General features: G+C 49.2%; 2 protein-coding genes across 11 annotated transcripts in view; both read right to left on the reverse strand.

Annotated features, from left to right (window-relative positions):
- MKNK1 (MAPK interacting serine/threonine kinase 1) overlaps nucleotides 1-15,082 on the reverse strand; it is a 41,457-nt gene extending 26,375 nt beyond the window's left edge. Inside the window, exons 1-4 of one of the 9 annotated variants that reach the window (XM_044238152.1) lie at nucleotides 15,004-15,082; nucleotides 14,367-14,458; nucleotides 6,887-7,060; nucleotides 952-1,006 (exon numbers count right to left, since the gene is read on the reverse strand). The gene's annotated coding sequence lies outside the window, so the exon portion shown is untranslated. Of the gene's footprint in view, nucleotides 1-951; nucleotides 1,007-6,886; nucleotides 7,061-14,366; nucleotides 14,459-14,953 lie in introns of all 9 variants that reach the window. The other 8 variants (XM_044238151.1, XM_044238149.1, XM_044238153.1 and 5 more) reach the window with 8 other exon arrangements.
- Nucleotides 15,083-17,811: 2,729 nt separating this feature from the next.
- On the reverse strand, nucleotides 17,812-26,425 carry MOB3C (MOB kinase activator 3C). Of its 2 annotated transcripts, none has more exons than XM_044238160.1 (4): nucleotides 26,298-26,425; nucleotides 22,537-23,005; nucleotides 20,278-20,480; nucleotides 17,812-19,750 (listed from the first exon to the last, which is right to left on the reverse strand). In XM_044238160.1, exons 2-4 carry the CDS (start codon nucleotides 22,952-22,954, stop codon nucleotides 19,721-19,723), a joined length of 651 nt encoding a protein of 216 aa, XP_044094095.1. In that variant the 5' UTR covers nucleotides 22,955-23,005; nucleotides 26,298-26,425; the 3' UTR covers nucleotides 17,812-19,720. The 2 variants fall into 2 exon arrangements, with proteins under 2 accessions (XP_044094095.1, XP_044094094.1); XM_044238159.1 differs by lacking the exon at nucleotides 26,298-26,425 and adding an exon at nucleotides 26,190-26,291.
- Nucleotides 26,426-27,286: the final 861 nt, after the last annotated feature.

Genomic DNA, 27,286 nt, shown 5'->3' on the forward strand with positions numbered 1-27,286 from the left:
AAAAAGAAAAAACAAAAAACAACCATGCTTAACTTCCCTGTTTACACGAGGGAAAGGGGGGAGGGAGAGGTGTCATAATCTTACCAACAGGTTGATAGGTTCCCCACCTGGAGCCTGTCTATAATCTCTATTCTATTGCAGACAGTCCACTGGCAGGGTCTGGGGGACCTTAATTTATTAAGCATGCAAACATTGGATGGAAGTTTCCTTGGGGCATAAGTCTCCATAATCACGCTGGTCCTTGGCTCACCTCTTTCCCTTGGCCAGAGACGTCCTCTCAGCCACTACAGCCCAGCTCAAAAGTCTCTGCTCCCCACACCCTCAAAGTCTCCACCCGCCTGAATGAGTTCAGTTCGTACAAACACTCTGGAAATCAGGTACTAGGCAAACAGATGGCTTTACTGCACAGAACTAACAGTGCTCCTCCTCTGCTCCCGAATACCCTGCCAGAAGTTCTACTGGAGCACTGATGGGATCTGGCCTTGAGCTCTTTCCCCGCAGTGTTCGTAAACGCCAGACTGTTGCCTGTTCATCTCTGCATCTCCTGTAAGCCATGGCACAGTGTCAGATCCACATCAGCCATCAGAAGATGGGCCCCGAAATGAAATGTTAGGAAATGATGTGCATACTTAGTGTTAGGTGTTGTGCCTGACACCCAGGCCCTTTCGGTAACAAGTGCACACTCTGAAAGAAATGCAGGTCCACCTCTGCCCTACAGACTGTGCAGAGTGAGGCTAGTCCATTCTATGAGCTCTCTGACAAACTCTTCCTCAGAAAGAGCCCTGTGGCCTGGAAGGTTCTTGTCCTTCTAGCCAGAAGCGTGGTCTCTGCTGCAGGATTGGGCAATGTGTTTGTGATTTCAGAGGCGGGAACAAGCACTTCTTTTAAGTTTTCAGACAGACCCCAGCTGGTGTGGAAGATCCCAGTACTTCTACGGCCTCCAGCCCTTACCTTCCCCTTGGTCAGGGCTCGGTGGTCTACCATCCGTGTACCGGTGGAGGTGGAGCTGGAGAGGAAGCACAGTGTTGACAGGGAAAGGACATGAGCTTGGCATCAGGAGACCAAAGAGAAAGTCCCAGCTCAGATATTACTAGAAATAGCACCAAGGCTATGCCAAGTTACTCTGCCTCTTAGAGTCACAGCCTCCTCATCTACAGAACAGGTTTTAAACTAGTATCTGCCCTTTCCAGCAACCCTGTGAGGACCCAATGATATACTTGATATAAATGTGCAGGAAAAACATATGTGTATGGGGCGCCTGTTCAAGTGGTTAAGTGTCCAACTCTTGATTTCAGCTCAGGTCATGACCTCAGGGTCTTAAGATCAAGCTCTGCATTGGGCTCCACACTCAGCGGGGAGTTTGCCGGGGATTCTCTCTCTCTCCCTCTGCCCCTCCCGCCCTACTTGCTGGCTCTCCCTCTCTAAAATAATGAATGCATCTTAAAAATTATGAGTATGCATAGGTATGTAGACATACAAGACAGAAATGCACAAAAATGTTAATACTACAACAATTTGAAAGAGAGCCTAGTATATGCCAGGCACCGTGCTACATATTTTATGTACATGACAGTAATTCTAATTCTTATAATAATTCTAATTCTTACAATAATCCCACAAGGTAAATATTTTGCTATATTTAAGGCAAGGAAACTGAGGCTCAGAGGTTAAACAATCTACCAAACACCAAACATCTAGTTAGTGGTTTAATTGGGCTTCAATCTCAGTGCTGCCTTTCGTGTCCAGGACATTTCTAACCTATAGTAGTTTTCTCTGTGTGATGGGGTGATTTTTATTTTCTGCTTTACATTTTTCAGCATTTTCCAAATTTTATACAATGAAATGTGTTACTTTTAATGCTATTATTATTTTAGCCAAGTTTTATTTTCAATAAAATACACGATACTCTTTCTACAACACACACTGGAATTCAGAATCTGATTATATGCCGAGTATTTAAAATCATATCTAGATTTCTCCGCACTGAAATTCGACAATAAGTGAGGAAAAAACGTTTCAGGAATATTGGTGCCTGGAAAACAACAAACACTCTTTTAATTTTTATTTTTTTATTTTTATTTTTTATTTTTTATTTATTTTTTTTTTAAAGGAAAAACTTTGTAAAAAACAAAATGATGTAATGAGCCTGCAAGAGACCAGTTTAAATCCTGGCTCCCACCACTGAGTGCACTCGGGCAGCTTGCTTAGCGTCCCTAAGTATCAGTTTCTTCATATACCGAGAGAGGTCAGAGTGAGGCCTGGGCTGCTTGCACCACGAGGGTCAAAGAAGACATGGTGTGAAAGTGCTGATGACTTACTCATTCCACAAATACTGTATTTATTGGGCATCTATGGACTGTCCAGTGCTAGATGGTAAGACTACGAGAGAAGACATAGTCTCTCTGCCCTTAGGAATTTAAATCCACTGACATATAAAACAGTTTCAGTTGAGTGGGACAAGGGCCATGTGATAGGCAAGTACCAGGTGCTGTGGAGCAGGAAACAGGCATCAAATTCAGTTTAGTAACCAGAGGAAGGGACAGCTAAGCTGCCATCTGAAGGATGAGTGGGAACTGGCCAGTGTGGGGCCTGGGGAGAAGGACAGAGAAAGAGCATGTGCTAAGGCCAAAGAGAGCAGGCATGGCTGGTCAGTGTGAATTGGGGAGAACTCCCAGAGCTGTTGAGGTGGGGGCCAAGGATTCTCACCTGGTGGGCCCGCAATAGCAACAGCTATTTCCAACAGGTAAGTACCCTTCATCCACAGTTTTCCCCACAGGTGACCCCCAGGCCCACCTCTGAAAGAACTGTCACTTCTCCAAAGGCTTAGGAGCCACACTGCCCCCAAAAGCAGCAGATCTGTTCTCTATGTTTTGGTGGAGCCTACAGAGAACCGAGCAGCTCCGGCATCTGGAATGTGATACCCAAGATGATCGCTTTCCCCCTAAGAACATGGACTTTGCTGGCTAACTCAGCTCAGCAAACGTAGTTCATGCTCCTCTCCCGAGTACTCGAGAGTTCTTTTCAAAGTCTATGGTTCCCTCCTCTTCCCAACCTGTAAGATTTATTTCCCTCAGTCACAAAAGCTTTCCAGAGAAGGAACAGTGGTGACAACAAGCTGAGTACAGCTATCTGTGTGGTGTTGCCTCCTCAGTCGCCAGCTGGTGGAGGCCCTCAAATGATGGAGAGCTGACAAAAGGAAAGAAAGAGGGCGGACACTCTTAAGGAAGAGCCAAGACTGAGAAATGGGAGGTCAAGGAGGCGGCAATGAGGAGGGGCCTGGGAAGACAGAGCCCGGACACTGACTTCTCTGAAGGAGCAGTACTAAGAGGTGCTTTGCATGGTGCTACCAGCTACAGTATACACACCTACGCCATGCTCACCAGATGCCAGGCAAAAGGTCCTAAGCATTTCACAAACACATTTTACATGTCCTAACTCGTTTCATCTTCACAACTCTAGGAGATAAGAATAATTATTATCTACATCTTACAGATGAGGAAATTGAGGTACAGAGAGATTAAGTAATTAATTTGCCCCGGGGTCACATAGCTAGTAAGTGGCAGAGCTCAGATTTAAATTGAGACAGACTGGCTTAAAATTCAAGCCTTTAACTATTATGTTACTAGTAGTATATTTAATATTATTTCATATATCTAATATTATTAATATTCTATTGAGCTATTCATGCTGGAAGGCAGGAGGGGTAGCCCAGTCAGAGTTAGCCAGGAACCAACAAGAATGCTTTTATTTAGAACCCTTAGCACAGAGCTTCCCTACTGAGGCACTGTGAATGAGATATTGATCCTCTCACCGGGCTGAAGAACATCATTTTCTGTGTGTGCTCTAGCTGACACAAATACAAAGGCATTATCACCACATTATCATTATTATATTAATCTGAAATCTGATTCATCAGAAGCTTCTTTGTCTTACTTGGAGATAACTGCATTTTGTGTTTTGGTAAATTACGGAGGATGAGCTACAAACTAGTCCAACCGCATGATTTCGTGGCAGTTCTGGTATCAAGCACAAGGCTACATTCTTCTTCTATCTGACGTATTAGTTGGTTGATGTCATTTCTGATGGTATCATTACTACATAGGGGCCAAGGTCAAGGAAAAAGTATACTCAAACAGAAGCTACTCATATTTAAGGCATGATGGATGAAAGGAGCCACCTGTGCAATCAGCTCACTCAAAGGCCAGTCTGTGAGTGATTCCGAGGGGGTAGGCTATTTCACAGGTTTTTCCCAAGAGCCCGTGTGTAGTGAGGCTGGTCAGCGTTAGGCAGACTGCAGCATCTCACTTAATTCTGGGGAGAGTGGGCAGTCTGAGGCCCACTAGGGTGCCGGCAGGGCGGTGAGTCACAATAGGCCTCAAACAAGGCTGGGACACCAAGATTTCCAGAGGGTAAAGGTCTGGAGTTAGGCCCATCTTCTTCCTCCATTCTGATTCTGGGATCACAGCAGCCTTCAAAGCTGTCACCTGCATCGCCTGGCAGAAGGAATGATCAGAGGAAGGATGGAGTGGGTAAAGGAAGTGTGTGCTTTAGAAAGAGTAAGCGAGAGGGAAGGACTGTATTTGTGTGAGAAAGAGGACAGAATAAAAAGCGGAAAAAGGCAGGCTGAAGTCAGATCACCCAAGCTTATTTTTTATTTTATTTTATTTTATTTATTTATTTGTCAGAGAGAGAGGGAGAGAGAGCGAGCACAGGCAGACAGAGAGGCAGGCAGAGGCAGAGGGAGAAGCAGGCTCCCTGCCGAGCAAGGAGCCTGATGTGGGACTCGATCCCAGGACGCTGGGATCATGACCTGAGCCGAGCTTATTAATGTGACCACAAGGCCCTCCAACGTCTGGTCCCCATCTGCTCCACAGCCTCACCAGGCCTCAGTCATTCTTCCAAGTAAAAATGAAGGGTGGCTAGTTCAGCTCGTCATTCAAACAATCCCACAAATGCTTTTCGCTGAGACAACCACCGTACTTTGGCATGCACACAAGTGCTCTATGAGCCTTTTCACTTTGTCACACAAAATATTAAAAAGATGTGTACTTGAGGGTTGACATTCATTAAAATTAGCAATTTTACTGCTTCATCAGCATATTCTTTTTAAATTTTTTTAATTTTTAAAATTTATTTATTTTTTTAAAGATTTTATTTATTTATTTGACAGAGAGAGACACAGCTAGAGAGGGAACAGAAGTAGGGGGAGTGGGAGAGAGAGAAGCAGGCTTCCCGCTGAGCAGGGAGCCCGATGTGGGGCTTGATCCCAGGACCCTGGGATCATGACCTGAACCGAAGGCAGACCCTTAAGGACTAAGCCACCCAGGCGCCCCAGGACATTCTTTAAAAACAAAAACAAAAACAAAACCCTGAGATGTAGCAAAGAGGAATACCATGACTGCAAGGACAGATCGTTCCGGCCACTGCCTTGATTCATGCTAAAGTTCCAACAGTTCTACGCACTGTTGCTCTACAACAACAAGTAACACTTTAGTGCTGTTACAAAAATAGTTTTGACTTGGTAGATACCCTGAAAAGGTTTCCAGGACCCCCAAGGTCCGCATAGCCCACTTGTGAATCACTGCTCTAAGCAGTGGGGTGGGACTGGGCCGTGAAACTGGCTGCGATGTGCAGAAGCAACTGGAGGCTGGCCGGGGACTGAGAGAGCAAGGAGAGGCTGCTGCGGCCGGCAAGAAGGCAAGGAAGGCCTGTAACTAAGGCAGGGATGGGAAGGAAGAGAAAGAGGTGATGGGATGAAATCTTTAGTATATGTGCTGCCGAAGCGAGCACGATGGGATGAAATCTTAAAGGTAGAACTGGTCGAACTGGCACTAGTCTTGCTGAGGGACTGGAGATGGTGGAAGAGTCAGAGATGCCCATCCTCTTTGAAGGAAGGGATGGGACCTCTTATCTCTCTGTCCCCTCTGCCCAGCAGGGAGCCAACACAGACGGGGACCTCAATATATTTTTATGAACTAAAGTCAGGTAACCAGAAGAGCAGTGGTACCATTAAGGAAGGGGAGCTGGTTGGGAATGGGGAGCGGGGAAGATGGTGTGTCGCTGGAAAGCTTCAGATGAAGAAGGGTGACACACAGCAGCCAAGGAGTATAAAAGCTCACAGATCAGACTCAAACCATCTTCGCCCAACCATCATTTGACCCCATCTCCAACTAAGGCATTATTTCTAACCTGCCAGGCATGATAGAGCCTCAGGCATTTAAGAACACTTCAAAAGAGCATTGTATAGGGGCACATGGGTGGCTCAGTGGGTTAAAGCCTCTGCCTTCGGCTCGGCTCATGATCCCAGGGTCCTAGGATCGAGTCCCGCGTCGGGCTCTCTGCTCAGCAGGGAACCTGCTTCCCCCACCCTCTCTCTCTCTGCCTGCCTCTCTGCCTACTTGTGATCTCTCTCTGTCAAATAAATAAATAAAATAAAATCTTAAAAAAAAAAAAAGAGCATTGTATAGGTCACAAATACGGCAAGTTAAAAAGAAAAACAAAAACCTGGAAAGATACATCGCAAGCCATTATTAACAATGGTTACTTTGGGAGAAGGAAACTTAGGGGGGCATAGAATTATACTTTTCATACCTCTGTTGTATTTGATTTTGTTATTTATGGCACAATTGTTTTACTTTCAATAATTACAAGTAAATAAATATGTTTTACTTATTGTACAATCTCCCTTTGACCTTCTCTGCCAATGATTCTGGTAGAAATGTGCTTGTTCTTACTATGTAACTGTCTTAGGCACGCCAGGCAGCTCCGCTAATTCTAGCTGCCCACTGAATACTGAAATCTCCCACCCGCCCTTTCCTCTGAAGTATCAGATAACTTCAACCCAAAGCAACCTAAAAGCTTAAGCAAAATGTGCATCCAATCTTACCTTGCCCAACTTCTGAGAAGTAAATCCTCTGTAAACTGAAATGAAATAATGAAATAATGCTCCTGTCGGAGGGCTGCTGTCTTCCAACTACAGGAAATGTTTCAACAGTCTCTGGAGGTAGCGGGCATTCTTCACTTCCTGACTGGCTTTTGCTTCCTCTGGCTTCAGGAAAATCTTAAAAAAGCAGAAATAGAAAAGATATAAAAATCTGACTTCTTTAAAATGAGCACTGAAGGGCGCCTGGGTGGCTCAATGGGTTAAGCCGCTGCCTTCGGCTCAGGTCATGATCTCAGGGTCCTGGGATCGAGTCCCGCGTCGGGCTCTTTGCTCAGCAGGGAGCCTGCTTCCCTCTCTCTCTGCCTGCCTCTTCATCTACTTGTGATTTCTCTCTGTCAAATAAATAAATAAATAAAATCTTTAAAAAAAAAAATGAGCACTGAAAATAAAGCACACCCTACATGTCCCCCAAACCTATGCATCACACCAGTAAGTAGATATATACAAGACCATCACAGATTTCCCATCTTTAAAATCAGGCACTTGATTATCAGTGCTCATTTTTTAAGATTTTGAGAGATTTTTGAGAGAAAAAAGAGAGTAAACACAGGAGCAGGGGGTGGGGGAAGGGCAGACAGAGAGGGAGAGGATCTCAAGCAGACTCCCTGGTGAGCATGCAGCTCAATGAGGGGCTCAGGCTCAGAATCCTGAGATCACGACCTGAGCTGAAACCAAGACTTGGACACTTAACCAATGAGCCACCCAGGCACTGCTAGCATTTGGGTTTTAGATAATCTTCCCATCACAGATATTAATCTTCTCTTGAAAATTTCCCCCACCCATTTAGAAATGTAGTAAGTATTCTTAGCTTGCAGTCCATACAAAACAGATGATGAGCCAGATACAGCCTATAGGCCATGTTTGTCAACCCAGCTTATTTCCCCTCTTCGCCAACTCCATTCCTTCCCTCCCCACAGCGCACACATGCACACCAACACACCTCCGTTTGCTCCCACCTCTAGCAAGCCTATGGTAAAAACAACCTTCAGAATTTATTTATGGATTTTGTGTTATTCTGCTGTTTAGAACTACTCAAGAGCTGCGGAGGTACAAAGTTCATGGGCTTTTGTGCCATGAGGGCCTAGAATCAGATTCCAGGCTTCCCATTCACTAGTAAGTTGTCTTGGACATAATACTTAACTTCTCTGCTTTACTGTCATCATCTATAAAATGGAGGCAAGAACACCGACGTTGTAAGGTTGTGTGAGAATTAAGTGAGCTAATGTATTTCAAGTTCAGGGCACAATGGCTGGCATAGAGTAGGCACTCAATAAATAGCAATTATGACTCTAGCTTGAGATATGGCTTCCCCAGATCAGCTGAGGCCCTAGAACACTCTCTGTAAACCACAACTGGGCAGCCAGAAGGAATAAACTGACAGCAAAGTACAAAGGCAGAGAGAGAGAATATGAAGATTTTCAGATTCATGACCCAGGATTCTAAGTGCCTGGTTGGCCCTGATTCCTTCTGGCACCATTTCAAATTCCTAGGTCTCTTTTCCTCCTCAGAAAGAACTTCTGACTCTCATACTGCCTGCATCTTCTCAGCATTGCTTACCAAATACCCCAATAAGCCCTGGAGCCCTCTCTTCCCTCCTGGAGGTCTTCCTGGGATAGGGCTGGGAATGGATGAATGAGGCCAGACCACACCTACACACAGCGGAGTGCTACTGGGTCTAAGACGGGTGGGGCACCCAATTCCCTCATTTCTTCTAAACCTCCTACGTGTATATGGAATGAAATTTTCCCAGAGTTCAAGAACTAGTTTCTCTAAAGAAGTCTTAGAGAAAAAAGGCCTATTAAAAAACAAGGAATCCATTGTATTATTTTTAAGTAATATGAAAACATCCATGAAGGGCAGATAAGACTCAGGCTTGTGGTATCCGTCCTTGGTTCACAAGTCAAAGTTGAGCCTGTCACTTCCCTGCTCCAACACTTCTAATGGTGGTCCACTCCACTGGAATAACCAGACCTCTGTGCTGTCATTCAGGGGCTCACAACCTTGCCCCAGATTACCCCTCCTGCATTAGATCCTGCCATTCCTCTAGAGAAATCCTGACCTACAGTCCAGGCAGAATGGATGATCTGTTTCTACCTAATTGCCTTCAACAATTCCCAGCTCTCCACACTTGTGCATAGTCCAACCACAGCATCTGTCACATGTGATTGCACATCTCCCCTTAGCCTGTGATCTGGGGACAGGGTGAAGACTATGTCTGATTTCTCTCTGGGTACTTACACCTATCACAGGGCCTGGCATGGGGCAAATACTCAATAAATGTTAATGCATGAATAAAAACACCTGAAGTTATTCTTCCCTTATATTGTTTTAGCTGGACTCTTACGAGCAGACTAAGCAGTCTGGGTCACTGCCAGGAAGTAGGAAAACTGAAAAGAAAGGAAAGAAGCATGACCAATGTGATCCAAGCCACGGAAAATAGGTTTTAAGAGTGAGGTAAAAGAAACTAAGGCTGCTTAGTCTGGAGAAGAGAAGAGGAGGCCTAACTCGATTCTGGCTTTAAGTACACAAAAGGTCTCATGAGAAAATCTTGATCTCATTCTGCCTTTATAATCAGAAGGATATTTTCCATATTCAAGGAAAATGGAACAAGAAGAAATGACTTAAGTTAAGGTCAGAGGGTTTTAAGCTGGAGAGAAAGAAGAACCAAATTAGGTACCACTTTTCCAGAGATACTTTTATCATACTTTTTGGCAAGTGAATTGAAGCTTACTTAGCACTTTTATTGAAGGCTGTGCAAAAGGGAGTAAGTATGCTGCTCTGTTCCTGTTTACTGTGGAGATAGGTGGGTGAAAACACAAGTCAGGTAAGATTTTCTAATGAGCCACTGACTTTTAACTGACCCTTCTCCTGTAGGCACTTTCTGTCATGTTACACTTTGCAGTTCTGCAATAGAACAATGTATTATTTCAAAGTTTCCTGATGAAGCAATGGAAGGCAAGAGAAGGCAGCGATGTCAGATTAAGACAGTAGGGAAAACCACCCAAATAAATACACCTTCGATAGAAACAATAGCTAATGGGACATTAATAATAATTGTTAATATGATTACTATTAAAGCTAACATTCACGGAGCAGCTACTATGTGGTGGGCACTGTGCTAAGTATTTGATGTTAAGTTATCTCAATCCTCATAACAATGCTATGCAGTAGGTAATACCTGTATCCCCATTTTACAGATGAAGAAACTGAAAACCAGGAAGGTTAAATAACTTGCCCCAGCCACACAGCTAGCAAGTGATAGAGTCAGGACTCAAACCTAGCCAGTCCAATTCTGGATCTTTATGTAACCTAGCTACTGTGAAACCAGAAGAATGAGAGACTGGAATTTAAAGCCTAATCTCTCAGAATCCAGGTGCATATTCCTGGCTACTTCCTTACACCACCCCAAGCCAGGAAGAGCAAAGCAACACGTGACATTAGCAAAAGAAGAGATCTCAGAAGTGAACCCATATAGACCCAATATTACAGACAAAGAAGCTGAGATCAAGAACTCACAGATGATAATGAGCAGAATAAGGACTTGAATGAAGCAGCCTAGTAACTCCTGAGTGTGGACCTTTTTCCTCCATTATAGATTCTTGCTGAATCTGAGGGTGAGAAAATGAAGGAATGGTATCTGCCAAGTGGGTTCCCTCCCTAGACATTTCTGTGATGAGCTGCTAATCTCACGTTAGAACCTATGCCTGAAACACAAGGATGCCAGCAGCCTCTATAAACTGATTCTGAGATTCTAATAGCAGAGGATGCCAATGTACTTGGTTGACGGTGCTACAGCAGTTGTCAGAAATACTCACACATTAAACCAATCAAGCAGACCTGGACCAGGCAGCTTCCATGTTAGGCTGGTGGTTCACAGTTTAAGCCTGAACTGGACTATTCCAACAGCCTCCTCGTTGATGTCTTCCTTCTGGGACCTTCTTTGCTCCAGACTAGCCTCCATTATGCAGCCAGAGTAAACAGAGCCCTAGTGATGGTATTAGGAGGCTTGCAGCATATTGGAAAGAACATAGGTCTTGAAATCCAACACTCCTAAGTTTGGACCAAGTTCTGCCACTTACTCGCTACCTGACCTTGGGCAAGTCACTTTAATCTTGTTGAGGTCTGGCTTCTTCATCTTTAAATCAGGGATAAATATCCCCATATTGTAGGACTGTGAAGATTAAATAAATCATAATGTGTAAAGCATTTAACATATTGCAAGCCACAGTGCAGAGCAGACCCTCAATGAATGTTAATGTTTTCTTCCCAACTTCCCTCTACATTTTGGCCACAATCTACCATTGCAGCTCATTTCCTCTCCTTACCAAGTCCATTCCTCTCCTACACACACACACACACACACACACACACACACACAAACACCTGCTCCTTTCCACTTCTAGACTACTGCTCAAATTGCAGCTTCGCATAGGAATGAACTTCTTCCAAAGCCCAGCATAAATTTCCACCTTCAGGAATCCTTTTCTAGACTCCCTTTGGTCACGTTGGGATTGATTTCTCTTCTTCCCAAACTCCCACTTTGTTTACATTCCTTACTACATTTACCACAGTCAGTCTTATTTCAGTTATTTATGTGATTCTCTATCTTTCCAACTACACTGGAGGGAGAAGGCGCTGAGAAGACAATTACTTATTGGAGCACAGGAAATGTGTTGTTTTCCTCTGTGTGTATTTCTCAATACCAGGGTTTTGTACTTAACAAGAGCTCAGTATGTGTTTATTGAATTCAGTCTCGCCACCCTTGACGGGGAATCTTTACAGAAAGATCCTGGACTACGTTTATTCTAAAACTGTATTTACTATCTGACTTGATAAACATGATAAACCGAATACTCACAGGCTTCCTTCATTTTTTTGTCAGTTCTTTCAAAGCACTCTGGATTCCTCTCAAGACATCTCCCCAGGTTACAGGGGGACATCTCCAGGAGGACAGCTCTCACTCACAGAGGTAGCACAATCTGGGAGCAAGCTCTTTGGAAAACTGTTCCATCCACTGGTGAGGAGATGGCTGCCATTTCCACCATATTAAAAATCAGAATTGTGGAATCAGAAAGTAAATCTGAATGATTTCTATCTGCCTCAGTTTCCAAGTCTACAAACAGAGTTTTAAGGTGTTATATATAAAGCACTGAAACAGTATCTTCCATATAATAAGTGCTCAATCAATGTTAGATATGATATTTAAAAGGTGGTGGACTGGGGGCACCTGGGTGGCTCAGTGGGTTAAGCCTCTGCCTTCAGCTCAGGTCATAATCTCAGGGTCCTGGGATTGAGCCCCACATTGGGCTCTCTGCTCAGCAGGGAGTCTGCTTCCCCCTCTCTCTCTGCCTGCCTCTCTGCCTCCTTGTGATCTCTGTCTGTCAAATAAATAAATAAATTCTTTAAATAAATAAATAAAAGGTAGTGAACTGAAAAAAAGAGTCAGGACTTTCACTTATAATACTATCTCACTTTTATTTTAGTACTATCTCCACCATTGACTGATTCCTTGTGCAGTCTTAATCAAGTCCCTCCTCTCTTGGGACCTCTCCCCATCCGTAAAATCAGAGGTAGAACCAGATGGTTCCCAAGCTCCTTCTACTATCAACGATGTGTATTTTCCTACGATCATTAAAGAGCCTTCTGTTCCACAGAAGCTGTGGAAAGGGAAGGCAAGGAAAAATGAGAATTTGTAGCTGCAGATTCCCAAATGAGAAGGACCAGCCCCAAGGCCAAGGCCAAAGGCAGAACAACAGATTAACAAACCACCTGTGAGTTTTCCCCTGCATGAACTGTATCACACTCAGTTCAGGTCTTTGAACAGAGCACCCCCTTCCTTCTAACAAAACTCAAAGCAAAGCCAAGAGAACAATAACAGCAATGAAAAATCTTGCCTTGTACAGAATTCCTGCACTTTCTCGCCTTTGATGCCGGAAATCAGGGCATCATCAATCTAAACTAGGGCTCTCCTTAGGCACACAGAGAAGGAAAAACACAAAGGGACACTCTGAACCTGAAAGCTCATAAAACAAAGACCAAAGTGAGTAAATAAAAAATGTTAATGACTCATTCAACCACAAACACTGCAAAGGCCTACTATGTGCCAGGAAGAGGAGGGATGAAACAGACATGGTCCCTTACTACCAGTGTACTCAGAATACACATGGGGAGACTTACCCCAAGGTAGATAGTAATCAGAGCTATATTTGAAGTTCAGCCCCTGCTACCGAAGATGGGAAGGAGGGCAACTAATTCAGTAAGGAGATCAGAGAAGCTTCCCTGAGAAGGTCACATGAGACATTGACCTTGAAAGACCGGAAGGAAAAGGGAATGTAAGGAAGAGAGTGCAAGCAAAGGAACATGTAGGGAGTGTTTAAGGAACAAAAACTAGCTATTTTGACTGAGGCACAGGGTGTAGGTTTGGGAGAACAAAGGGAAACAAGGCAGGATTGATGTTTGGGAACAGATTATGGGGGAACTCCTCTATGCAGCTGAGGAGTCCAGACTCTATACAGTAGGCAAGGAAGCCTGCCAAGGTTTCTGAGCAGAGACAAAACATGATGAAGACCATTATTTGAGGAAGATCACATGGGCACCTATGAAAAGGATGCAAAAGGGACCAGATTACTATGGGACCACATAGCAGGAGACCACCTATACTTCTAAGCATGGGCTGGAATCCACACGTCCTGTTCACAGAGCTTCTCTCTGCCAAGATTCAGCTTCATGCAGTCTAAGTTTGAGAGGTGCTCTCTTGACAGGCCTTCAAACCACCAAAGTCTGCTAGATCACTAGAGTAACAGGTTTCCCAAAGTCAAGAACCCAATTAACTCTGGGATCACAAAAAGGGAAGAGCTGAGATGGGAGAAACTGGGGAAGGGGACACCAAAGTCTCCAGCTGGTTCAGCTCAATATGAAGACCCAATCCCTTGGTCTCCTCTTTACATCACTTCCAGCCTCGTCCTTTTAAGAGGGGCTAAAGCAAAGGGTAGTAAGACTGAAAGGACCAGGCCGAGGGCTGAGGATCCAGTGCAACAATATACATCCATAGCCCAGTGCAGGGCTTGGCACATGAGCCATGTTCAACAAGCACTAGTCCCCTTCCCATCCTGCAAGGTCAGTTCCACCTATAAAGCCCAAGGAGGCTTCAAGACTTAGGTCACCTCAACTCTTCCCCAGGGACCTCTCTAAAGTACTCCCAACCAAAATGACCTAGTTCGAAGAAATCACAGCTGCCATGTCTTCAGCACCCATTCTGTGATGGGTGCCATACTAGGTGACACATGTAATCCTAGTCAACCTTTACAATGACCTCATTGTGTCCCTTTTATACAAGACAAACCAAAGCTCTGAGAGGGGAAATGACTCAAGGAGACAGAGTTAGGAAGTGGCAGAGGTAAGATCTGGACCCAGGACTACCTACCCCAAAGTCAAGCACTTCCAACATTTCATTAGTGTCACCTGCGCTGGGCTCTCATCTGCCACTGACCATCTGACAGGTAGCCTGGAAACTCCCTAAGAAGAGAAAACACCAGGCATCATCTCTCCTCACTGTGCAGTGAACCCACAGAAGTCAAGAGCTTTGGGATGAAAACAGTTAACTTTAAAATAAGGCAGTGCACACAGATGTAAACTCCTCACGTGAAAATCTATTCGTGATGTTGGACTCCTGAGCCTTGAGCCCAGCCATACGGTGTGTTAGGGACTGATTTCAAACTGGCCACCGAGGGAGCTCCGACGTCGGACACCTGTCACGACCTAATCCTCACCCCAGGCACCAGCTGAGCCCCGGCCGGGGACACACGCCGCGCCCTGAGCTCGCCACGGACGGAACCTCGCCAGATCACAGACGGGGTCCCTGAGGAGAGCCCTAAAGAAGCGTCCCCTTCCACGGTCCCTCCGCAGCACGCTCGGATCGTGACCTCGGGCCACTCTGAAGGCCCTAACTGCCCTGTCCTGGACACACCGACTCGTTCACAGACCCCCACCCCATTTCGCTCGGAGGGATACCTCGCTGTGTCGCCTTTACCTCAGCCGCGGGACCGGTCGCGCGCACCCACCTGCAGGTCGCCCCGAGAACGCGGAAGAGGCGGTACTAGACCCGAGGGGTGGGCCCGACCAGAGAGGGGAGGAGCTGCGCATGCGCCCTAATGGCTACGCCCGCCAAAGGGTGGGGGTGAGCTAAGGAAACTGGGAAGATGTGCTAGAGAGGGGCGGGAAGATAGCTGGGGCGGGGGGTGGGGCTTAGCTCCTCTTGATGTTATTATTATTTTTTTTCTAGTGAAGGGCGGGAGGTCGGGGAAGCGCCAGGATGGGGGCAGCCAAGCCTCGGCAGGTGTAATTACCATTTATCGAGAGCTTCCGAGAGCTTCCGTGTGCCAGGATGGAATTTTTTAAAGTGCCTTTTGCATATGGGGAAATGCTGCCTGTCTTTTCTAAAACGAGGGCTAATTCTGTAAAATCTCCTCAGATGTTTGTGTACCTATCATTTCACCGTAAGAGTTTTCTTGAGCAAAGCGTTACCCCGAGTAGTTCAAAATCGAACACTTAAAAGTTCATTTCTTGGAGAAAACCAACTGCTTTTAAATTAGTATTTCAACCAGCCCCCCTCCGCTCCCCCAGGCTGCAAGTGTAATGAGGGAATGAAAGTGCTGACTTGGGTTTAATTCAGGTTCTGACTCTTGAGAGTGTTTCCTCCTTGGTGAAATGGAAGTAAAATATCCCTTCCCTATCTGTCTTAGGATTGTTATGTGGGTTTGGTGAGCACTGCTGATAGAGCCCTTTAGACTTCCATTCCACCATCCTGATAAAGCTTTGTTCCTTTCCCCTTCTGGGCTCAGTAGTCTCATCTGCATGATGGAAGGGAGTCTGGAACCTGAGAGTACATTCAGGAATTTGCTACATTTCTGTCTGGGTGAAGGCTGGAAAGGGGGCCTTCTCTCAAGCTTCTGTGCTGAGTCACTTCGAGAATCCCTCAGTCCAATCCAAAGGCCCCTGTATATCCTGACCTCTCCCACCCATCACCTTCTAGGCCCACTCAAGCTTCATGTCTTCGGTGGCCATGCTAGCCTATTCCTCTCTCTGTTTCCCTGAATATCAAAATAGCCAGCTGGTCCTGAGTCTCTTAGGTCTATGTTTCAGTCCAGGTTCTTCAAACTGCTATGTCTCTAAGTACATAGTTCAGTTAATATTAGATGAGGGCTCTGAAGGATTCAAGGAGGAAGGGCTCCAGGAGGGCTCCCCCAAATCAGGTAGACCTCCACTGATTCAGTGTCTCCCTTCACCATGCGCTACATACAGCTTCTGAGGGTGGGATAGTGGGAATGGCAGCAGAAAACCTCAAAGCAGCTACAGTGTTCCTCAGGGCCAAGGATGGCGGGGTATCCTTTACTCAAAAGTAGATGTTCTACCCCAAAATGGGAAGAGTGCCTTGCTTCCACCTCATTCCCTGCTCTAAATACTTTTATGGATCTTGAACAAACAGGAAAACAAAGCTTTCTGCTGTGGCTGCCCAACCAAACTGGCCCTCTACCCCCAACACACAGGACCCTCTCCTGCTAAGTTTTGCCCTGTGGGGTAGGGGAAATGCCTGCTTTCCTCTGGCTTACTGAAGCCCAACTTTCTACTCATATATCCTCCTTTTTCTCCACCTTTGTCCAGTCTTCTCTGAGCATCCTGCTCTGAATTTCTCAGAGCAATTTTGTGATGTCTTCCTGATGTAGTCAGACGTTCCCACCTTAAGTGCAGGACCTGGTCACACAGTTCTGAGATAAATTTACCTTCCCTGCCACAGTATATTCCAAAACAACTATGAGTGCAGAGCCTGAACTTTGAGTCTCAACTGTCCAGTCATTCAGGAGGTAAAGGTGACCTGGCACAGGAGGTGTGCAAGCAGGGCTGCCTTTTAGGATGGTAGGCTGGGCCTCCTCTGGTAAGCCAGAATAAAGAAGGGCAGAGTGGAGGGCTTTGCAGATTCTAAAGCAGTGAAAGCACAGATATGGGGCACCAGGAAGGGAGCCATGCAGCTAGCCAAAGACAGACCTGATTTGGTAAGCTATGACACGTCAAGCATTTAGAACTGTGCCCGATACATAATGAGTGTTAGCTATTACTGTTATGACTGCAGACTGTGAATAATGAAGGAGCTCAGAGGTCAGTCAGTCCCTCACTTCCACACCTGGACATGAAACAGACTGGGAGTGGACCCCAGGCCTCTACTTCCCAGGAGAGCCACTGCACAAAGCCAGCCTATCTCCTCCGTAGGAAGAGGAAAGAGCTCTAGGTGGCCTATTGCTGACTCTTGTCTGGGCAACTGGTGGGTGAGGGACAGTGGAATCACAGCAAGACCTGTGCTAAGGGGCTCAGATATCTTCTGAGGAATAAGCTCAGAAGTCAGCCTATGTCTTACCACCCTCACTTTGAGCTCTAACCAGCACCCAATAAACAGTCTTTTCTTGAGAAAGGCTTCCCTTGCTGTGATTAGGGTTAGGACTATATTTCTGCCTGTCCCTTGACCCATTTGCTCCAATAAACCACACAGACTTAAGGACTCGGGGTGAGAACAGCCATGCCAGGGAACCTGAGCTGAAACAAGCAAAGACTCCCAAGAGACTGAATTCCACGAAACAAGGGCCAGCCCTCCCTACTCCTAAACGAAGCTAGAAATTCTGGGTCCAGAATTCCCAGAGTCCTGGGAAAACCTTGGTATCTCCACCCTGGAGAGCTAGGCCAGACACAACCATACCAGCCAGCCCTCCCCATGGCCTGGGATCTCAGGACAAAAAACCCTCCCTTCTCCATTCTGGCCCAGTTCCCTTCTCAGACTGCCCAGGAGCCATGTGGCATCCAGACCACAGCTGCCCACCAGGGCCGCTTTAGTTTGCCTCCTTTATTTTACCAAAAATAACAATAATAAACTCTTCCCTCTGTTTCACAAAAATAGATTTCCCGTCTCCCCACCCCCTCCGCAGTCAGCACTGGCCACAGTCTGGAACCCATCTTTCAATCCACAGTCCTCCCCAAGGGAATCTCTGATCCCTGGACCCCACCCTACCCCAGAGCCTCTGGTGAAGTTGCTGGGTCAGTGTTTGCCTCTGGAACTTCTCCAGAGGCAGCGGTGTGGGGTCAGCTGGCCAGCCCAAGAGCCCCATCTGCTTCTTCAGAGATTAGGCAGCTGCTGGGCCACGGAGAGGGGGATAATTTTGGAGGCTTGGCTCAGTATACAGCCCTAGCAGACCCGAAGGGCAGTGGGGCACTCTGACATCACTAGAAATCCTTGCTCAAAACAGGAACAGTTGTGCTCTAGAGAGGGGCTGTCAAACCCTCTTTCCACATGCAGTTCATTTCCCTATGTAGCAATCTGCAAGCGCTGGGGTGGGAGTCAGGACCCGGGGTTTCTACTCCAGCTCCACAAAAGCCTTGCAGGGAGGTCTTGGATAATTTCTCTCTCCCTTCCTCCTGGTTTCAGCTTCCTTCTATGTAAAGAGATGATTCTGTGAGATTGGATGATCCCCAGGCCCTTTCTGGCTCTCCATGCTGGCCTCCCAGTGTAGTAGAGTCTGGCGGGTCTGGGCACAGGGCTGGGCACGGCAGTATGGAGTAATGGAGTGTCAAATGAACATCCCATGTTCTCTGTGGAAAGCTGTCCAACCAGCTGGAATGTCTCAGGGATGGCTCGGGCAGGTCCTTGCAAGATAGGGGGCTTTCCAAGCCTGGAAGAGTCCATTTGCTAGCAATACATCTAGCAATACATCTTCCCTGTCTGAGGATGGGATACAAGTCTCCAGGGTTTCTGAATTCAAGTTCCTCTAGCTTCTTGGGCTAGGGTATTATCTTGCACTGGGCTTCAGATCCCGAGAGCCAAGTCTACAGATTCTGGGAGCTAGACTGGAGTGTATGAGTCCCAATTTAAGGACCAGAAGACCTATGTGGGCATGAGGGATCATCCTCAGCCCTCTGGAGGCTGTCTATAATCAGGCTTTCCTGGAGGCAAAGGGATGAGTAAAATAACAGTTCCTGGGCTTCTCTGGCTAAGCAGATCAGAACCTGTGTCTGTGGTGGGCCAAGGGTTTAGGTACTCAGGGCAGGACTCCTTTCTTAGATCCCCACTGCTCCCCAGAACTCATGCTTACGGAAGCTGGTAGCCTGAAGGTTCAAACAGAGCTACATCTACAATCATATTTTGTGTACTCACACACATGGTCAGACCACTGACCTGCCATCCCTTGCACAGTGGTCACTGTCTGGTGGTCCTAACCCCTCCTTCCCTCCATTCTTCTACTTACCTCACATTTATGGAAGGTCTAGTATGTGCCAGGGAGGATCCAAGGCAGCTGGCTTTTACAGACACATCCCACAGTGAAAATCACACGCTCTCACACACTCACACAGAGTCATCTGCGCTTACTCACACACAATGTGCCTACGCTCTTGTACCTTTCTCACTGTTGCTCGGCCACACCCACATGGCCCACACCGGCACAGGAACTGCCAAGGAAGGGTCAAGTACTGGGGCAGAAATCCAGCCCATCCCACCCTTAGACTTCATCTGGAGGTGCAGCTCCTTCTGTCCTTTTTCTTCTGCCCCTCCTTCTCCATTCATAAGCAGTCAGGGAGCATATGGGCAGACTCCTGAGAACCACAAGTCCAGTGGCTTGGTGTGTGCAGAGGGGTCCCAGGGACTTCAGGTTCCTCTGCCACCAGATTCCTGAGGGTCCTCTCCCCAGCTACTCTGTGTTCTGATGATCCACAGGACAGGCAACAACTCCAGGCTTGGGCTCAGTGACAGATCCGCTCTGTCATCTCCCTCTGCAGAAACAGAAGGTAGGTAGGGCTCAGTCAGAGTTCTACCAGGCAGCCCCTTCCCAAACCATGAGGCCTGGCTGTTCTGCCTGAATCCAGCCCGTTCCTGCCCTCCCCCACCCCAACCCCAGGATGCAGATCTGAGTCTATAAACGGAGACTAGAATTCTCTATTAAAGTACAGAATCAGGGCGCCTGGGTGGCTAAGTGGGTTAAAGCCTCTGCCTTCTGCTCAGGTCATGATCCCAGGGTCCTGGGATCAAGCCCCACATTGGGTTCTCTGCTCAGCAGGGAGCCTGCTTCCCCCTCTCTCTCTGCCTGCCTCTCTGCCTACTTGTGATCTCTCTCTCTGTCAAATAAATAAATAAAATCTTAAAAAAAAAAAATAAGGTACAGAATCCATGGTTCCGTGAATTGCCTTCCCCTAATTTATCTATGTGGGTATTGGGTTTTCTGAAAGTAGGTGGCTTTGGATCTGAAAACTTGGTGGCTAGCCCTGGGAAGGACGGGAAGGCAGCAGGGACCTGGCCTCACCAGCGGCTCCAGCTCTCTCTGGTCCACCAGGCTGAACTCTCGGATGAAGTAGTAGAAGTGCTTGTAGCAGGTGTTGACATGTGCTTCGGCCCCCATGCTGAGGATGCTGTCGAAGTGGTGGATGTAGACATGGACAAAGACCCGGAAGAGGCGGGTCAGGATCTTGGTGCAGACCTGCTGGAAGTTCTTGGGGAAGGGAACTCCTAGGAGGTGGGAACAGGCAGAAGTGAGGGGATCAGCAGCCTAGGAATGAACCGCTGCCCAACCTGCCCTTCCTGCCACAGGCACCCTTCACCCAGGATGGTCAGTTCCCTGCAGGGGACGGAGAGATCAGGGTCCCCTTTCTCCCTGCTTACCCTCTAAAAGCACAGATCCCACTGTGCCTTTCCCCTTTGAACTATGAATCATCTCCCAATTTTCCCATCACCTGGGGCCAGACCCTGCAATCATATGGGGGTCACTGACCAACCTTTCTTCGACTGCAATGGAAGTTATGCCCAGATTCCCCATAGAAATATGTGTGTCCATAGGTGCTGCCCAGTGATATCCTGGATATAATTCCAAGGGGAGTTTATCAACACCTCTGGTCCATTTTAAAACACAGGTCTTTGGGATTAAGTTCTAACTTCATGGCATGGTACCTGCTCAAAGCCTTTCATGATCTGACCCCAACCTCCTTCACCAGCCCCACCCCAACTCCTTCCTCTTCATACCATTCACGCAGTCCCCAAATTCCCCATCTTGAGAATCACAAAATCCTCAAGAATTAGTTCATATACCTCTCATCGCTTTAACTATTCAATAACACAAAGAACCTTCCATCTTTGATCTGGGCCCTGTGCTGGGTCCTCTGCATCTTTTGCCTCCTATGATATGGGTACGGAAGCCCTCTAGGCTTGATGGTGACCCCACTGGCCCAAGGCCATACTAGGAATTAGTACAGACTGGAGGCAGGATTATTTGCAGAGATAAACACCACAGCCCCTGTCCCACCTGGGAGAAGCTCCAGCATCTGTGAAAAAGGCACCATTTCTGCACAGTGCCCTGCACTCAGGGTAGAGATCTTGGTGACTATGCCTTTTTCTCTGCTATGGCAAAGCCATCCTCAGGATTAAGGCACAGACACCTGGGGTGTCCTAGGCCTGGGGTTAAGGCTAGAAGGGAAGAAGAGCCCAGACACGGGCCCACACTGGTTCACCCTGTTTCACACAGGGCCTCACAGCGCTCAGGTGGGGTGGAGCCCTGCTTCCTTGTGAGCTCTTGCAGGCCCCGTCCAGGATCCTCAGTCTTGTCCTGACCACCTAGACTTGGGGGCCTGGACCCCAAGAGATCCGAGGTGCAGTTCTGAATCACTGATTCAGTGCACTGTCCCTCTGTTGGCCTTGGTTCCTCCTGTGTGAAAGGCGGATGCCCACTGTCAGGCCTGGTAGTGCAGGAAATGGCAGGCCCCAGATGGGGAGGGGCTGTGAGCACTGAACTGTGACTCAGTGCCCAGCCTCCCTTAGTATTCAGACTTTTCCCCTCTGGGCTTGCCCACCCTGCCCCACCCATCTCTGAGTCCTGTAGCCTTAACGAGGAGGAACAGGGGGCCAGGTGGGGGTGACGATGCTGTGATGGATACGGTGTCATGCCTGCTCAGCTCCTGGGCCCACACCTGCTCTTGCTGCCCTGGGATGGGGAAACCAGGCTGGTGTGACATCACTCATCCCCTCTCGCCACCCTCACCAGGCTGCCCAGCTGAGATAAGGAAAGGCCCCATGGCGTGAGCCTAACAAGGGAAAATTCTGCCCTCAGACTCCTCTGAGATAGCAGATCTAATCGGGCCCTCCCAATCCCCACCCCCTTCTCTTTCCAGGAGGGAAGAGTCAGAACTAACAGGAGGTTGCAAGTCAGTCAGCCCAGGCAGGGTGATGGGCTAGGAGCACCTAGATGCATCTCTTCAAGAATGTTCCAAGAATCACAGTGGTCTTGGCCAGGGTGGCTCCTGGAGGGACATTTAAGCTTCAGATGAGAAGAGCCCCAAGCTTTGAGTCAGGCAGTCCTAGCTCAAGATGCCCCATCTTGAGCAGACACTGAACCTCCCTGAGGATCAGCTGCCTCTTCTACAAAGTGGGGATGAAAATCATAACTGCCCCCCAACCCCAACCCCTTACAGAACTGCTATGGCAAACTAAACGCCTCATCTGTAGAATGGGCTCTGGGGGCTCCCTCCCTCCCCGGCCAGGCCTGACTCGCCTGCTGGGGGCGGTGGTTACTCACCAACACGAGTGGGGAAGACGTCCTCGTCATTGATGAGGCCCTCAATCCAGTCCATGAGCAAGGCCATGTAGCGCGGCGCCGAGAGCTTGGCAGGCCGCCGGTACTGGCGCTCGTCCTGCCAGCGGTACTCATAGCGGGGCCCTCCGGCCATGACCGGGCAGCTGCTTTCGCTGCAGCGCTCGGCCATGGTGCCATAGATGAGGTTGATGCGGTTGAAGAAGTCCACCACGTGCACAGCGATCCAGTCCTCGATGTTCTCCCCTGGTGGCAGCCTCACCACACTGCGCAGGTCCAGCCCCGACTTGAGCGATGCCTGCGCCTTCTTGTATAGCTCGAAGCGCTGTGTGCCGGGCTCAAAGCGCTTCCGAGGCCGGAATGTTTTGTCCTTGGCGAACACCTGCTTCAGGCACAGTGCCATGGCTGGGCTGGGCGGCTGGCCAGGTGTCCAGGGGTGGGACCTGTGGATGGCCTGCCAGGGCCAAGGGCACAGAGGGAGCGTGGTGGTCAGGTCCTCATGGAAAAGCTTTGACTCCCTGACACATCATTTCCCTCATGCCCTCAGTTTTGGGCCTGTCTCTACAGCCTTTGCCTGGAGTTTAAACCCTCCCCATCCCCAGGGCCAGGGCTCCTGCCCTGTCTCCAGGCTACCCTTGCTCGCCCTGCCAAGTGGCCTCAGCTCTCCTGTCTCATGTTGTTTCCTCTCCCCTCTCACTGCATCTCACAGAGGTCTGGGCCTGGGATCCAAACAGGTGCTCATCTGACTTCTTGTTGCCCACTGGAGAGGTGTGGGGAGGCTTCCTGCAGGCCACCAGGAGGTAGGAGCCTGGATGAAACGCCCCCAGGGCTGCCCCAGGGCAGCGTGGGAGAGCCTGGCTGCATTGTGCTGGGGGTCCGGGTAGGGGCAAGGCCCCGCCTTCAGCTTCCTCTGGGATATCCCGTAGTCCATCCGGCCACCGGGGATTCCCAGGGAGCAGGAGGGACTTTTCTACCAAAAATGTACTTTCCTTTTATTACCCTGAAAGAGGAAAGGGCTCTCATAGGGCCAGCTGGGTGAACTTTGAGTGTGGCCCTGGAAGACAGGGGGAGGTGGCAGGTCCAGATGGGGGCCACTTCCTCTGACAGTGGCTAGAGATCTTCCCCACAAAGCCAGCCTCCTCCAGCCCCAAACCAGAATAAGCCAGTGGCCTCTCCCCCTGCTCTGGTCATTACATGTTCTGTGAGTACTGACGATGCACCTGACATGGGGAGGTAGGAGAATGCAGTCAGATCTACCCAGCTGGGCCTTTCTAGAATTCAGACAAATCTGTTTTGCCTCTCAGATGGAGAGATCCCAGACTCAGAACAGACTTTGGAACAGCAGTCAGAGCCTCAGGCTTGGAGGCAGGAGTCCTGGATTCTAGTCTCAGCTCTACCATGGCTGGGTGACCACCAGAGCAAGCACGAGTCTGACCCATACAATGTCCTGGGTCAGGCAGGTAGAGGCCAGTTTTCTGGGACTCATGTGGTAGTCATCTCACCTCCCCTGTGGGTGTGTGAGCCCTTGGGAAAGGTGGACCCAGGTACCCGCTGAGGCCAGAATTTAGCCATAGACAGAGGGCTAAGGCCGAGCTGTAGGCTAAGTATTGAGCTGTGACTCCCAGCTGACCTCTGACCTGGCCCTGACCCTGGCCAATCTGAGTCCTGACTCTAGCCCTAAACTGAGGCTGATACAACCACAAACAAAGCCTTGCCTTAACCTCAGAGCTGACATAGGAGCACTTAACCTTCTCACATCTCTTATAATGCTGGGGCAGGATGGAGGGGAAGGAACGAGGCGACAGCTGGAAGGAGGTGTCATGTCAGACAACAAGTGAGGCCAGTGGAGAAGTCTGGAACAAGGAATCTTCCCTGTATCCATAACAGGCAGGCCAGGATGGGGATGGTCAAGTAAATGACAGGTGTTTGGAGAGCAGGGGTAGGTCTCCTGGCATGGTCTTGTCCTCTTGAAAAAATCCCTCAAATATGTGGAATGTCATCTCATCCATTCCTTGATCCTTGACTTCTACTCAGAGAAGTCCCCAGTGTGGATGCTGAGTTTCCTGACCCCAGAGGAGATTTCCACACTTCATATACCACCTGTATTCCAAACTCTGCCTGGGGCAGGTGCTTCCAAAACCACTCCTACTGTGGTTCGGTGGGGTTCCTGGTTCTTCTCCTTTGCATAGCCCCCTTTAGGGACAGTTACCAATAATCATCACCTCACCCTATCTTTCCTGCCCACTTCCCTCCTCCAAGAGCCCCCTCTCCACCAGCTCAGTGCTGTTGCTTGTTGCGTGATCCCTGAACCTATCCCCACCCTCCTGCCACTGTGTGTTTTGTCACACTGGTCTCTTTGTCTGACTATACATGGTCGGGTTGAACGTTATCTCCTCCCACAGCCCCCTCTACCAAACCCAGATATCTTTCTCCTGGGGGGCGGGGGAGGCTGCTCTTTGGCCACTGCTGTCCCTCCCCTCCACCCAGCCTCCAGCCTTGGTCAGGGCCTGGCATATAGTTGATGCTCAGGGTTTAAGTAAAGCTTAGAATCCAGAACTGCAGAGTTGCAAGAGCCCTGAGAAATCAACTAACTAACCCACTTCTTGCAGAGATGGGGAAACTGAGGCCCTCTTTCTGAGGAGCCACCATTCACAAAGCAAGTTACTGGCAGGGGATCTCCAAGGGCACAACTGGGAACTGGGATAAGGTGGGGCTCAGTCCATCACAATGAGTAAAGGACCATTTTCTTGTGCTGGCTGGTCACTGGTCTGGTTGGAGATAAGGGGAAAAGAGGGAAGTGACTGGAAAGGGGAAGCATGTTCCCACCAATTAGACCAATCTAATTCCTGTTCCCTCACATGCTGAACCTCCCCCAACCCCCCACAGCACCCTGAGTGTCCTGACCAGTGAGCTAGACTCCCACCATCTGGCTACAGAATTTCAAGACCTGGGTCTTTTCCCTGGGTCTTTCCCCAAGCTTCAGGAAGCGGAGGGGGTAATCTCTACAAACAACTTGCCACTTGTTTCTTCGCTTTCCACTCCCATGCCCTTATTTGGGTTTCCTTCCCTCAAAAAACCTCTGTTCCCTCCCTAAACTAGGGCCATTTCAGCCTCTTAGCCCCGCCCCTTTCCTAACTCTGGGTGTCCTTATACTCCTAAAGTGCCCAGGGATGGCTCACTCCCTGGGTGGGCATCTGGGTTTCCCAAATGAAGACCAGAGTAGCCCTGCCTGTTTCTGACATTTAGCCCCCCACCCCTCCGCCAGGGCCACACCTGCCGCTCCCCAGGCCTGGCCCAGGATCTTGGCAGAGGTCTGGCCCCAGTTTGAACCAAGAATGCAGCCTCTGCCTACGCGACGTGAGTGTGCTCGAGCGCCCTGAGGGCAGAGATCCAAGAGCAAAGTAGAGACGGGACTCTGTCCAGCGGCGCTCGGTCCCCCGCGTCCACCCCTAGGCCGTCCCCGGACGCCCTGACCCCCACTCGCCCAGCTGCCGGGACAGCCCGGTGATAGGACCCAGAGGCGCAGACCTGACGTTTCCGCTCCCGAAGACACGCCCCCCTCCAACTCCGCCACCCCCAACCCGGACTTTCGGAGCTCGGAGCCTCGGACCCCGGACCGAGCGCCGCGGCCAGCCTGCCTTGGGGCGGAGGTCGCCTCCGGACGGGGCCACGCCGGGACAGCCGCAGAAATGAAAGTGGCAGCGAAGCTGGGCCGTGCGCCGGCGGGGGCGCGGGCGCTCACTCACGGGGACCGCCTCGGTCCTCCTCTGGCCGCAGGGTCACATCCTCGGCGCGCCGAGTCGCCTTCTCCTCCGGTCCTCCGGCTGGGCCGGTTCTCTCTCTTGTCCGCCCGCCCTCCTGCGCGCCCAGGCGGGCCGAGGTCGCCCTCCGCCCCCGCGGCGTCGCCGGCTCCGCCCCCGCCCTCCCGGCCCCGGCAGCGCCTCGGCCTCCTGGCGGGGAAGGGGCGGGGAAAGGGGACCCCCTCCCAGTGCACAGACGCACTCCCGCCTTTCCGGAAAGTCCGAAGCGTGCTCCCAGCTTCCCTCTGGGCAAAGGACTGACTGAGCAGCCGGCCCTGGCAGTATTTCCTCGGACTTTGACACAGAGCCAGCCTCAGCTTCCTCGACTGTAAAATGGGAACAGATCCAGTCCCTGTGTGGAGCAGAAGCAAAGGGGCTGCTAAATAATGGTGGTTTCCTTGTCCTCCTAGGATAATCTGTGGCCCATTTGTCCCTGAGCTCAATCAGGGATCAGGGCTGCCCTCTCCACTCCCATACCCTCAGATCCTGGCCTAGTGCCTGGCACATAACAGGCCCTTAATGTCCATTTGCTGGGTACATGAAGGCTTTGGGAAACACAAGCTGAGCCCCTCACCCAGCACTGAAGGGACTGGCCCTGAAGAGTGCTCAGGTGACAGACTTTCACCTGACCAGGGCTGGGGTCTTCACTCAGGTTGGGCAGATTCTCCTCACCAAAGTCACCCCATTTCCCCTGACAAGACCTTTGTTCTAGGTCTGCCCAGTTTGGAATATCTTATTTACCGCCTTTCTTCTGAAATCCAAACCTTTAAGACCCCATCTGCTCTCTTTTCAGTTTAGATTCCTCCCCTAGGGGCAGACAGACATCCCAAACCAGTACTCAAGTCAGGGTAGCCCCTAGGCCCAGAGATCAGTTGGCTGATTCTGTCCTGGGATGGGAGGGAAGGTTAGAGGCTTTCTAGGGTGGGAGGACCAAG

The sequence above is a fragment of the Neovison vison genome, chromosome 2 (assembly GCF_020171115.1).
Source record: "Neovison vison isolate M4711 chromosome 2, ASM_NN_V1, whole genome shotgun sequence".
NCBI lineage: Eukaryota > Metazoa > Chordata > Mammalia > Carnivora > Mustelidae > Neogale > Neogale vison.